General features: G+C 49.2%; 1 protein-coding gene across 1 annotated transcript in view; it reads right to left on the bottom strand.

The window, feature by feature from the left end:
* Positions 1 to 13,719, bottom strand: part of LOC138457973 (IgGFc-binding protein-like) — a 344,303-nt gene that overhangs the window by 259,807 nt on the left and 70,777 nt on the right. The window contains exons 5-6 of the mRNA XM_069607205.1: positions 13,327 to 13,411; positions 6,642 to 6,791 (exon numbers count right to left, since the gene is read on the bottom strand). Coding sequence (XP_069463306.1) covers positions 6,642 to 6,791; positions 13,327 to 13,411 — 235 coding nt within the window. The remainder of the gene's footprint in view (positions 1 to 6,641; positions 6,792 to 13,326; positions 13,412 to 13,719) is intronic.

Here is a 13,719-nt window from a genome sequence, read left to right as displayed (position 1 = left end):
GGCCTTCGTGCACCCCCCTGCTCGGTTGGCAGCGGCGGGCGCGGACACCGCACCTCAAAGCAGACTAACAAGGCGGCCGGACATGCTGAATGTACTTGAAAACTGCGAGATACATCCCCGAACAATGTCAGACCATTCCCCAGTATCCCTGGACCTAATATTTAGGAATGTCCCAAAACCACAAAAGAAATGGAGAATGCCCGCAAACATACTTAAAGATCCCAATGTGACAGAATCACTACACATAAAAATGGAAGACTTCTTTAATAATAATGTGGGGACAGTGGACAGATACTCAACACTCTGGGAGACTTTTAAGGCCTGGGTGAGGGGGACACTGATCTCCAAGACTACGGGACTGCTGAGATCAGTGAGGTGTGAAATAACTGAGACGAAGACACAACTCTGACAGTTGGAAAACTCCTAAAGTGAAACCCGAAATACAGACACACTAGCAGAAATAAATCAACTCCTAAAGGAATTTGACAAGCTGGCCACGAGGGAAGTACATTACATAGCAGCCCCAACCAGAGCACGCCGATATGGGGAAGGGAACAAGGCGGGAAGGGACCTGGCCAACATCATTAGAGCAGATCGCCAACACACTCCAATCACAAGCATTCAAGACAGGGAGGGAGGGGTTGTGACGGGTGGTCGAGCCATAAACCACTGTCACTCATAAATGTAGACCCCAAAGTGTTCACCAAGGTCTTGGCGAACAGGCTGTAACTGAGCATGCCGACTCTGATCCATCCAGATCAGAACGGATTCATCCCCACAAGATCCACCACATTGAATTTACGCAGACTGTTCGCAATAATGGCGCAGATAGATCCGGAAGCGCAGGCTGTGGCGATATCCCTCGATGCCGAGAAGGCATTCGACTCGGTGTCCTGGATATATCTCCTTGAAGTGCTCGGTAGGTTTGGAATGGGCCCTAATTTCATCAGATATGTTAAATTATTGTACACAAAAACTGGGGCAAGAGTTCTCACAAACAATACGATTTATGACCTATTCACACTGGGCAGGGGTACCAGGCAGGGGTGCCTATTCTCACCAATACTATTCACATTAACTATCGAACCCATGGCCATAATGGTCAGACTGAAACATGGTGATAGGGGAATACAAATGTCAGGCCCGCCCCAGTCGATCTCGTTATACGCGAACAATACGTTATTGTATGTCCGGGACCGTGACACCAACCTGGTACCCTAATGCAAGACATATACAAATTTGCCGACTACTCGGGTTACAAAATAAATAACGCAAAATCTGAACTACTCCCGCTGAAACCTCACACCATATGCCCGGTGACAACGGAGAATCTTAAATGGGCAACCGGTCACATACGTACTTAGGTATAATGATATCCCGTGACAAACAAACACTGTACACAGAGAATTATGAACAAATAATACAAGTACTCAAAGTAAAATTTCAAACATGGGCTAAGATGCCTATATCCTTACATGGCCGGGTTGCTATCCTTAAAATGGTGGTTCTCCCCAAGTTACTTTATTTGTTTGTTAATATACAAATCTGGCCAGGTAGAACCTTCTTTGAAAAAATAAGAGCAATGACAGTGTCCGTTGTAAGGGATGGGAAGAGCCCTAGAATGAAATGGGAAAAGCTTACTGAATCTTATTGTACTGGGGAACTAGCAGCACCAGATTTCGAATTATACTATCTGGCGGCGCAAGGGCAATTTGCGAAACACTGGTATGACCTTGAAGACCGCTCACCCCATATATGGCTCGAGAAATTTGCTGCACATCCCATAGACCTCCGTCCCATTATATTTTATCCTCAATACAAAGATACATGCCCTTATGACCCAGTGGGGACCACGATACGCGCATTGACAGTATTGTACAAAAAACTGAAAATAGAAACCCCATATGAACCGGATGTCCCACTGTGGAAATACCCCGGTATACCGCCTACACTCGACAAAACCATACAAAGACACTGGGACCAGAACAAAGATATTCGAATGCGAGACATGTTCCCGAACGGGAAATTCATAGCAAGGGAGGAATTTGGTGAGGAAGTAGGACGGGGACCACTTAAAATGCTTGAATATCATAGGATGAAATCTGCATTTAGCGCACGCTGGCCACTTTTTCCAGACAAACCACCCTCACACCCATGTATACAGGCTGCCACATCAGGTACAGGGTTGGGAGTCTCCAAATTATATTCATTAGTACAAACACACATCCCTACAACAAATAATATCAAAGCTAAATGGGAGGAAGACCTAAATGTAGCATTCCGGATAAAAAATGGACCAAATACTGTATGCTCACAATATCGGTGTCAATGAACCCAGGTCTTCGACTAGTTCAGTTCAAGATCCTAAATAGGCTACACTACACCCCCGCTAAGATGGCTAAATTCTCGGCGGCCCATTCGGGGGAATGCCCTAAATGTAAAACAGTTCTGGCAGGATCATAACACTTGTACTGGGAATGCCACCTAATTGTTGCATTCTGGAAGGAGGTAGCGGAAATACTGGAAGAGATTACACAGATCCCAGCAACCATGGGCCTCATTACACGGTAGGAGGTAACCATGGCGCAATTAGCACCATGGCTACCCCCTACCGGGTCCGGGTAGGCGGTATGGGGACTTACCGGGTCATTCAGACCCTTGAGGACCCGGTAAATCCCCATGCCAATTGCCATTCCCCATTCCCATTCGAGCCCCCATAGGGCTCAATGGGAATGGGGAAAGAGCTAATAACGGTACCTCTATTAGCGGTACCGTTATTTGCTCTGAAGTACCTCAGCGGGTCCCTTCCTTAACATGTGGTCTGACCACACGTTAAGGACGGGACCCGCTGAGGGACCTCGTAGTAGGGCGGTAGGGGATTACCGGCACTGGTGCCCTTACCGGTGCCGGTAATCCCCTACCGCCTACCATGCAATGAGGCCCCATGTCTCCGTAAAAAATACCTATTCGGAGACATAGGCAAACAAGCTGAAAAGACCAGGAGATTGTTCAATGTTTCCTGTGCTGTAGCCAAAAGATGCATATTGAAATGCTGGACAAACACTTTTCCACCCAAAATTTGAACATTTTCTCCGTGATTTAACCTACATAAACGAATGCGAGGAACAATACACATTGACTGAGACACCGAGTAGCCGCCCAAAGGAAAAATGGGCCCCGTTCAGGATGTACCTATGCGAAATGGCCTCAGATGAGGAAACCCCTACGTGATTGAAATGAAATTGATGAAATATGTATCTGATAATACGTGTATTATTTGTATTGTTGTATGCAATGTGCAATACGTTGAATCTGTATTGACCTTCAATAAAAAAGAGTTAAAAAAAAAAAAGAATATGCAGACTGGATGCAAACAACACCCTCCGCATCCATGCCGAGCGGGCCAATGAACATGATTCCAGGGTCTATCTCTGGTGATTTCTTTGGCTTAGTTGGAGCACCCTTTACACCATGCGCCTCACTCTTTAGGCTACGCGCCCAACATTCAGGCCACGCCCCTTTGTTAGAAACCATCCTCAATTTGGCATCCCATTTAAAGCACTGGTGACGTTGGAGGTAGGCGCTTGCCGGCGTGGCGAGGATTGGTCATGGCAGATGGGAGAGACCTGATAAATGGAGCAACGTTTCAAGCTCATTGTTGGCCCCCTTTTCGGTTCAGAGAGGACATATGTATATAATGGAGGCATCAGGGTGTACCTCTTATTGTGTAAAGCTTCATAGGGTTCTGTGTCATTTCAACGAAATAAATTACTCTGTGGTAATCACTTCACTTTTTTACATATATTTCTTTTTTTAATGTCTGTTCCCTCCCAAGCCACCCTTCCTCCTTCACTACCACTCCTACCCCAACCCCTCACCACGTTTACACCATACCCACAAATATATGTATATTTTCGAAGTAATTAATAGTAATGTCCATGCAACAAATGAGCACAAAGTTATTTACTCCGTGAATACAATGGGAGACGCTGTATAGGCCTTTTTATATTAAGAGAAAGGAGCTTGAGTCTAATCCTGTCCCTCCATGCGCAGGGGAGGGAATACAACCTACTCCAAACTCCTCCCTCTTATCTTCTTTCGACGGGTACCCTGCAGGGAAAAAGATCATTTTTCCTCTTATGGGTGCCTGCAGGGGACACACAACACCCCCTCGAGATGTTGTATATGGTGTACTGTAAGCAGCCCCGTCTTTTGGCCCGGGCGGAACGGGCAACCGCCCGGGGCGCAGAGTTAAATAGCTCAGGAGGTGGGCGCAGTAAGGGGCTTCCGAGCTCACCGGACAACAGATTAAGCAGCCTCTGTGCTGGTGAGTGCTCCTCTGCCATGTGCGGCTGGCCACATGCGTTCGGAATATGCAAACAAAGGAATGCATAATCCAAACGCAGCGTGTGGGATGCTCTGGAGTCACACACCCTGTGCCCCTCATTCTTTGTGCTGACAGCCTTTCAAGTGGGGCAATTTATAAGTGATGACTTACTTAACACGCCATTGTTTTTACACAGTATCTACTTAACATTTCAATGTTAAGAACTGAACATGGGGCATTTTTATTCATCAGGCCAGCACAAGTATCACTTCGCTGATCAAACCGATGCAAAAGAGAATTAACGTGCCACACAGAACAGTTTTAAACTATTTTCTTCATTTTCATGTCTCTTTATTTGACACACCAAAACGTTTTCTTTTTTTGTATATTACTTTTCAGTTACATATGGCGGATCCCTGGGAAGGTTAACTGTCTTGCTTAAGTATTCTAGTGGCTGCTCTGGGACATGGACCAAATGCATCAGCTTAGCATCACAGGTCTTTTAATTTTCTAAACAAGCCAATCACTGCCTAGCATGCACACCAAATGGCACCTCAATGTGACTTGGCACATGGATTAAGAACGCAGGGTTCATTGTGTGTCACCATGCAGACAGTAGTCCATGGCAAATCAATGCAGTGATGTGTGCAGCAATGATTTGTGCGCTGCCCAAGTCACCACCCTGTTGTTTAATGGGGTATATGTGTTGCTCCCTTATGTAACAGCACATATGCCTATTGTTGTCTGATGTGCCCAATGTCCATAAAATAGCACACTGGAATGTTTTGTCTATGTGGCTCTGACGAGCATGCCATACTGTGCCCACACTTAAACACAAAAAGCAACCAAAGAAGTTGCCTCAAATTGTACACTCTCTAGGCCAAACACGCTTTCTACACTGCCACACCATGATTTTCACTAGCTGCAGGCCAGCACTAATAAGAGATTCTAGTGCCAGCTCTGTTAGAGCATGGGCCTGGTCTTCTTTACCAAAATAACCCCTGAGGCATGCGTACGGGTGAGGAGGTAGTGGCTGGGGAACTGTGGACTCTTTACGATGCATCAGAAGCCGGTTTTGTTTAAAACGCCTCATCAGCTTATTACTAGTCAGGCTAAAGTTTCTAAGAGGCACAAACCTTTCTGTGTAGCCTTTCTGTGCATTGTTTATTGGGTCTCTCTTCTAGGGTATCCTGTTCTGTCTATAGATAACATTCCCAAAAGATGTTTCTGTATAGGGGGTTGGGCATGCCCACACTGAGACCCAGTCCTTCCTCATCTAAAATTCTACAGATAGAAGAAGCAAAAGAGTCCTTGTACTCATTGGAGCGGCTGATGTTTAATACTTGCATCCAAAAACGTAAGCTGTCCAAATGAGCATGTATAGTTCATGGCTACAAACATTTTAATGTTAGGTTGAGTGTTGTGAACAGTGATGTGAGCACCAAGCCATGCATCCGTTATGAATTTAGAGATTCACACATACAATCCTTTTATCACAGACTTGTTTAACAAATGTAGAGATCTCTGATCACTGTTATAGTCCTGAAATGCGCTGTGATTTAATGCAAAGCATACAGGAATCCTCATGGGTGCTATTTGTCCCCTTTCCCACTCTCAGGGAGGTATTTTGAAAGAGTACAATAGGAGTGTACCAGACTGTCCATCTTGGAATGATAACCTTTTATCAGAAAATAATGTATATGGTTTGTCTAGGATTGCCCCTTGCGAAATACAAGTGAGGTCGTTTGAACAGAACACCTGCAACACAGGGACAGTGGGCCCTCAGTCTCCGGTAGGCTGGTCACACTGTAGTGTGCCAGTACGGACAGTTTGAAACTGCATTCAGGCCAGGCCTTCCCTAAGAGCAGGTGAGAGAAGAGCGATTTAGCTGGGCAGCAACAGCTGTGTTTTCACGTTTGAATTCTTCTGTAAAGTACTTGAACTACAATGTAATGAAACCAGTTTCATTTATATAGCAATTATTTATTCATATTGAGGAGGGGTTTTGTCATATGGCAGAGGTGTAGTATGGGAGTGACGTGAGCCAATGGAGGTGAGGGGGTGCATTCTGATGTTTCGCCATGGGCACCAAGTTGGCTAGAAACTGCCCTGACTGTAAGCAGGAAGCTGCACCTAAATACTGTATCCGCCATGCGCCTCGGCTGAACCGTATTTCTCTGGCCTTCCGGTTCTGGACTCTTCCCGCCAAATCATAGGATGTGTTCAGTTCACTTGAGGAACTCGCAGCCTAGTAGCGAATGCATGATACACACACACACACACACACACACACACACACACAGCAGGTACTCACAGCCAGGCCTTGAGAAGTCATTATCGGGTCCGGTTCCAGGTGAGGGGGAGTTCCCGTTCCATTGCTCCCAGGAATTTCCGTCCGCGTTCAATGTCGAGGTCCAGCCGCAGTAGTCCCCGAATGTGTCGAAGTCACAGCGCTCCACACAAGCTGCAAGGTAGAGAGGCCAGTGGTGAGCTTCTCTAGAGGGCCAGCAGGGGGCGCTCATGAACATAGCCAAGCCGGGGCCTAAATGTGGCGCACGCCAGCCCTCAAACTACAACTGTCCGACCGTCAACATTGTGAAGGACTCACTTCAACTGCATGCGATTACCCACCCTCTTTAATTAATAACATCACAATCATGATTCCCATCAAAAGGATCACGTTTTCAATAATAATCTTTTAATGATTAATTCATGAATTATTTATATTATCACTCGTGTGAAAGCCTGTGTACACAGGCCAATGTGCGTGAGGAGCGAAATGTTTATTTATTCAATAGTTTTTTATAACGCGCCTATACAGTGAAACTAGAGCATCTCCTTCTCAGAACACTTACACATGCAAGGGACCAGGGCGTCTCATTCTCAGAGCAGTGTCACACTTATTAAGCCAGGCGTCTCCTTTTCAGAGCAGTGTCACTCTAAGGAAACCAGGGCGTCTCCTTCTCGGTACACTTACACACGCAAGGGACCAGGGCGTCTCATTCTCAGAGCAGTGTCACACTTATGAAGCCAGACGTCTCCTCCTCAGAGCAGTGTCACTCTTAGGAAACCAGGGCGTCTCCTTCTCGGTACACTTACACACGCAAGGGACCAGGGCGTCTCATTCTCAGAGCAGTGTCACACTTATGAAGCCAGGCGTCTCCTTCTCAGAGCAGTGTCACTCTTAGGAAACCAGGGCGTCTCCTTCTCGGTACACTTACACACGCAAGGGACCAGAGCGTCTCATTCTCAGAGCAGTGTCACACTTATGAAGCCAGGCGTCTCCTTCTCAGAGCAGTGTCACTCTTAGGAACCCAGGGCGTCTCCTTCTCAGTACACTTACACACGCAAGGGACCAGGACGTCTCATTCTCTTCCTTCTCAGAACACTTACACACGCAAGGGACTAGGGCATCTCATTCTCAGAGCAGTGTCACACTTAGGAAACCAGGGCGTCTCCTTCTCAGAGCAGTGTCACTCTTAGGAAACCAGGGCGCCTCCTTCTCAGAACACTTACACACGCAAGGGACCAGGACGTCTCATTCTCAGAGCAGTGTCACTCTTAGGAAGCCAGGGCGTCTCCTTCTCAGAACACTTACACACGCAAGAGACCCGGGCGTCTCATTCTCAGAGCAGTGTCACACTTAGGAAACCAGGGCGTCTCCTTCTCAGAACACTTACACACGCAAGGGACCAGGACGTTTCATTCTCAGAGCAGTTTCACTCTTAGGAAGCCAGGGCGTCTTCTTCTCAGTACACTTACACACGCAAGGGACCAGGGCGTCTCATTCTTAGAGCAGTGTCATACTTAGGGAACCAGGGCATCTCCTTCTCAGAACACTTACACGGAAGGGACCAGGGCATCTCCTTCTCAGAACACTTACACGCAAGGGACCCGGGCGTCTCATTCTCAGAGCAGTGTCACACTTAGGCAACCAGGGCATCTCATTTTCATAACACTTACACACGCAAGGGACCCGGGCGTCTCATTCTCAGAGCAGTGCAGGGTCGGATTGGCCCCTCGGCCTTTCGAAATCGTCCCTGGGGAGTGGGGGCCGGTTTCTGGCCATTCCTGGGCCGGTTTGGAAGAAAAACAATTTGAAAAAGAAAATATTTTTTTTTCAAATTGTTTCCCTTTTTTTTCAAAAAGCCTTTCTTCCGTTTTAGGTCGATAAATGAATACCAACACGGGTTGGGTGATATTGTATGCATATTTGTTCTATAAAAAAGAGCTTAAGCGTAAGTGCTATATAATACCATATTATCATGTGGCCTTGGACGTCTGCTTGGAGTCACAGTAGTGTAGTGTACTTAGGACCAATGCTATTTGATGCCACTTCCTGCTTTGTCAATGGGTGAAAGGCTGTGTTTCATTGCTGGGATGTCACTTTGGGGTGGGGTCACCAGAGGTCAAGGGTCGTGAGGCGAGGGGTGGGCCACTTTTTTTTGGGTGACCGAGCCTATTTCTTGTCCCAGTCCGACCCTGGAGCAGTGTCACACTTAGGAAACGAGGGCGTCTCCTTCTCAGAACACTTACACACGCAAGAGACCCGGGCGTCCCTTTCTCAGAGCAGTGTCACACTTAGGAAACCAGGGCGTCTCCTTCTCAGAACACTTACACACGCAAGGGACCAGGACGTCTCATTCTCAGAGCAGTGTCACACTTAGGAAACCAGGGCGTCTCCTTCTCAGAACACTTACACACGCAAGGGACCAGGACGTCTCATTCTCAGAGCAGTGTCACTCTTAGGAAGCCAGGGCGTCTCCTTCTCAGTACACTTACACACGCAAGGGACCAGGGCGTCACATTCTCAGAGAGTGTCACACTTAGGAAACCAGGGCGTCTCCTTCTCAGTACACTTACACACGCAAGGGACCAGGGCGTCTCATTCTCAGAGCAGTGTCACTCTTAGGGAGCCAGGGCGTCTCCTTCTCAGAACACTTACACACGCAAGGGACCAGGGCGTCTCATTCTCAGAGCAGTGTCACTCTTAGGGAGCCAGGGCGTCTCCTTCTCAGAACACTTACACACGCAAGGGACCAGGGCGTCCCATTCTCAGAGCAGTGTCACACTTAGGAAACCAGGGCGTCTCCTTCTCAGAACACTTACACACGCAAGGGACCAGGCCGTCTCATTCTCAGAACAGTGTCATACTTAGGAAACCAGGGCGTCTCCTTCTCAGAACACTTACACACGCAGGGACCAGGGCGTCTCATTCTCAGAGCAGTGTCAATTTTAGGAAGCCAGGGCGTCTCCTTCTCAGTACACTTACACACGCAAGGGACCAAGGCGTCCCATTCTCAGAGCAGTGTCACACTTAGGAAACCAGGGCATCTCCTTCTCAGTACACTTACACACGCAAGGGACCAGGGCGTTACGTTCTCATAGCACAGAAAGGGAATCAGGTATTTCTTTCTCGGAACAGCTGTACTCATGTGGAACCAATGCATCACATTTTAGCAACAGCTGCACACAAAGGTACCCGGATATCTGATTCACTGAGAAGGTGATCACACAGATAAGTAGTGCTTCTCATTATCGCCTGCACACAGCAGGCTTTGGGGAGTCTCATTCACAGTGCCACTGTACACACGCGGTTTCAGGCTATCTCCTTGCCGGAACAGTTGCACACACAGACACCAGGAGCAAAAGTGTCTCATTAACAAACCAGATGCACACACAGGCACAAGAGGACACACAATGTCCGATTATAAGTGTCTCATTATCGAAAAAGCTTGAGACACAGGGAACCAGAGTGTCTCATTTTAGCTGCACACATAGACACCGGGAGCAAGAGTGTCTCATTATCAAACGGATACACACACAGATACAGGGTACCAGAATGTCTCATTATAGAAACAGCTGCACACAGGGAACCAGAGTCTGCGCACAAAAACACAGATGCAGAGCAACCGACTGCAGGAACACCTGCACACATGGTCACAGGGAGCCAGGCCATCTGATCCCTGGAACACCCGAACACACAGACACAGGGAGCTAGGGCAGCTTATTCCAGGAAAGCCACGCACACACATACATTGGGAGCTAGGAAAACCAATTCCAGGGAAACCTGCACAAACAAACACAGGGAGCCAAAGCAACTCATTCCAGGACCAGCTGCCCACACAGAGACAGGGAGCCAGGACAACTGATTCCAGGAAATACTGCACACACAGACACAGAGAGCTAGGGCAATTCATTCCTGTAACAATTCCAGGAACACCTGTACACACAGACAGAGGGCACCAAAGTAACAGCGGGAGCCAAAGCAACTCATTCCAGGAACCCCATCACACAGACACATGGAGCTATGGCAGCTCATTCCAAGTACACCTGCAAAGAGGCACAGGGAGCCAGGACAACAGATTCCAAGCCAGGACAAAGTATTCCAGGAACACCTGCACACAGACACCGGGAGCCAGGACAACTGATTCCAAGCCAGGACAAAGTATTCCAGGAACACCTGCACACAGACACCAGGAGCCAGGACAACTGATTCCAAGCCAGGACAAAGTATTCCAGGAACACCTGCACACAGACACCGGGAGCCAGGACAACTGATTCCAGGAACACCTGCACAAAGAGACACAACTCATTCCAGGAGCACCTGCACACACAGACACAGAGAGCTAGAGCAACTAATTCCAGGAACACCTGTACAGACAGACACAGGGTGCCAAAGCAACTCATTCCAGGAACACAAGCACACACAGACGCAGGGAGCTAAAACAGCTCATTCCAGGCACACCTGCACACAGGCACCGGGAGCCAAAGCAGCTCATTCCAGGAACCCCTTCACACAGACAGATGGTGCTATGGCAGCTCATTCCAGGTACACCTGCACAGAGGCACAGGGAGCCAGGACAACAGATTCCAAGCCAGGACAAAGGATCCCAGGAACACCTGCACACAGAGACACAACTCATTCCAGGAGCACCTGCGCACACAGACACAGGAGATAGGGCAACTCATTCCAGGGACACCTTCACACACTGAAACAGAGAGCTAGGGCAACTCATTCCAGGAACAATTCCAGGAACACCTGTACACACAAACACAGGGCGCCAAAGTAACACCGGGAGCCAAAGCAACTCATTCCAGAAACCCCATCACACAGACACATGGAGCTATGGCAGCTCATTCCAGGAACACCTGCACAGAGGCACAGGGAGCCAGGACAACAGATTCCAAGCCAGGACAAAGGATCCCAGGAACACCTGCACACAGAGACACAGCTCATTCCAGGAGCACCTGCACACACAGACACAGGGAGCCAAAGCAACACATTCCAGAAACACATTCACACACAGACACAGGGAGCTAGGGCAGCTCATTCCAGGAACACCTGCACACACAGACACGGGGCGCCAAATCAACGCATTCCAGGAACACCTGCACACACAGACACCGGGAGCCAAAGCAACTCATTCCAGGAACCCCATCACACAGACACATGGAGCTATGGCAGCTCATTCCAGGTACACCTGCACACAGACACCGGGAGCCAGGACAACAGATTCCAAGTCAGGACAAAGGATTCCAGGAACACCTGCACACAGACACCGGGAGCCAGGACAACAGATTCCAAGTCAGGACAAAGGATTCCAGGAACACCTGCACACAGACACCGGGAGCCAGGACAACAGATTCCAAGTCAGGACAAAGGATTCCAGGAACACCTGCACACAGAGACACAACTCATTCCAAGAGCACCTTCACACACAGACACATGGAGCTGGGCAGGTCACCCCGGGAACACCTGCACACAGACACAGGGAGCCAGGACAACTGATTCCAAGCCAGGACAACTGATTCCAGGAACACCTGCACACAGAGACACAACTCAATCCAGCAGCACCTGCCCACACAGACACAGGAGATAGGGCAACTCATTCCAGAAACACCTGCCCACACAGACACAGGGACATAGGGCGACTCATTCCAGGAGCACCTGCACACACAGACACAGGGATATAGGGCGACTCATTCCAGGAGCACCTGCACACACAGACACAGGGAGATAGGGCGACTCATTCCAGGAGCACCTGCACACACAGACACAGGGAGATAGGGCGACTCATTCCAGGAGCACCTGCACACACAGACACAGGGATATAGGGCGACTCATTCCAGGAGCACCTGCACACACAGACACAGGGAGATAGGGCGACTCATTCCAGGAGCACCTGCACACACAGACACAGGGATATAGGGCGACTCATTCCAGGAGCACCTGCACACACAGACACAGGGATATAGGGCGACTCATTCCAGGAGCACCTGCACACACAGACACAGGGAGATAGGGCGACTCATTCCAGGAGCACCTGCACACACAGACACAGGGAGATAGGGCGACTCATTCCAGGAGCACCTGCACACACAGACACAGGGAGATAGGGCGACTCATTCCAGGAGCACCTGCACACACAGACACAGGGCTATAGGGCGACTCATTCCAGGAGCACCTGCCCACACAGACACAGGGATATAGGGCGACTCATTCCAGGAGCACCTGCACACACAGACACAGGGATATAGGGCGACTCATTCCAGGAGCACCTGCACACACAGACACAGGGAGATAGGGCGACTCATTCCAGGAGCACCTGCACACACAGACACAGGGAGATAGGGCGACTCATTCCAGGAGCACCTGCACACACAGACACAGGGAGATAGGGCGACTCATTCCAGGAGCACCTGCACACACAGACACAGGGCTATAGGGCGACTCATTCCAGGAGCACCTGCACACACAGACACAGGGCTATAGGGCGACTCATTCCAGGAGCACCTGCACACACAGACACAGGGATATAGGGTGACTCATTCCAGGAACACCTGCACACACAGACACAGGGAGATAGGGCGACTCATTCCAGGAGCACCTGCACACAAAGAGGTAGGGGGCCAAAGCAACTGATTCTGGGAACAACGGCATGCATGCGTGTGGCCTGCATGCATGTCTCGCACTCAGCCTCGGCATGCCTCCTTACGTTCACATGCTCCTTGGGTGATGGCGATGTTGTCCAGCGCGGTGTCAAAGTAGGCCGTGTCTCCTCGGACAGCTTGGAAGACGATCTGCAACAACCAAACCATATGGTTATGAAGAAACGGCCGCAGGCTGCAGGTCAAGCGCCATGTGTGCACCAATCGCCCCAGCAATGAGGACCTCTAACCAGGCCCTCTGCCTGCACCCAACACATCAGTTACACATGCATGAGAACTGGGAGACGACCCAGCCCTTGATCAACATTAGAGTCGTATTATTCTGCCTGCCCAAAGGTGATGGGGATAGCTGGCAGGCAAATGTGTGGACATTCTCTAGGTGTTGTGTTAAGCGCTGCAGCAGGATGCCCGTGGGGCCACGTGGGCTTATGGCATGCTCT

Source organism: Ambystoma mexicanum, chromosome 1p (genome assembly GCF_040938575.1).
Source record: "Ambystoma mexicanum isolate Mex_15411 chromosome 1p, UKY_AmexF1_1, whole genome shotgun sequence".
In the NCBI taxonomy this organism is placed as follows: domain Eukaryota; kingdom Metazoa; phylum Chordata; class Amphibia; order Caudata; family Ambystomatidae; genus Ambystoma; species Ambystoma mexicanum.
Note: the sequence above shows the minus strand (reverse complement) of the source record. Positions and strands in the feature narration are given on the sequence as shown.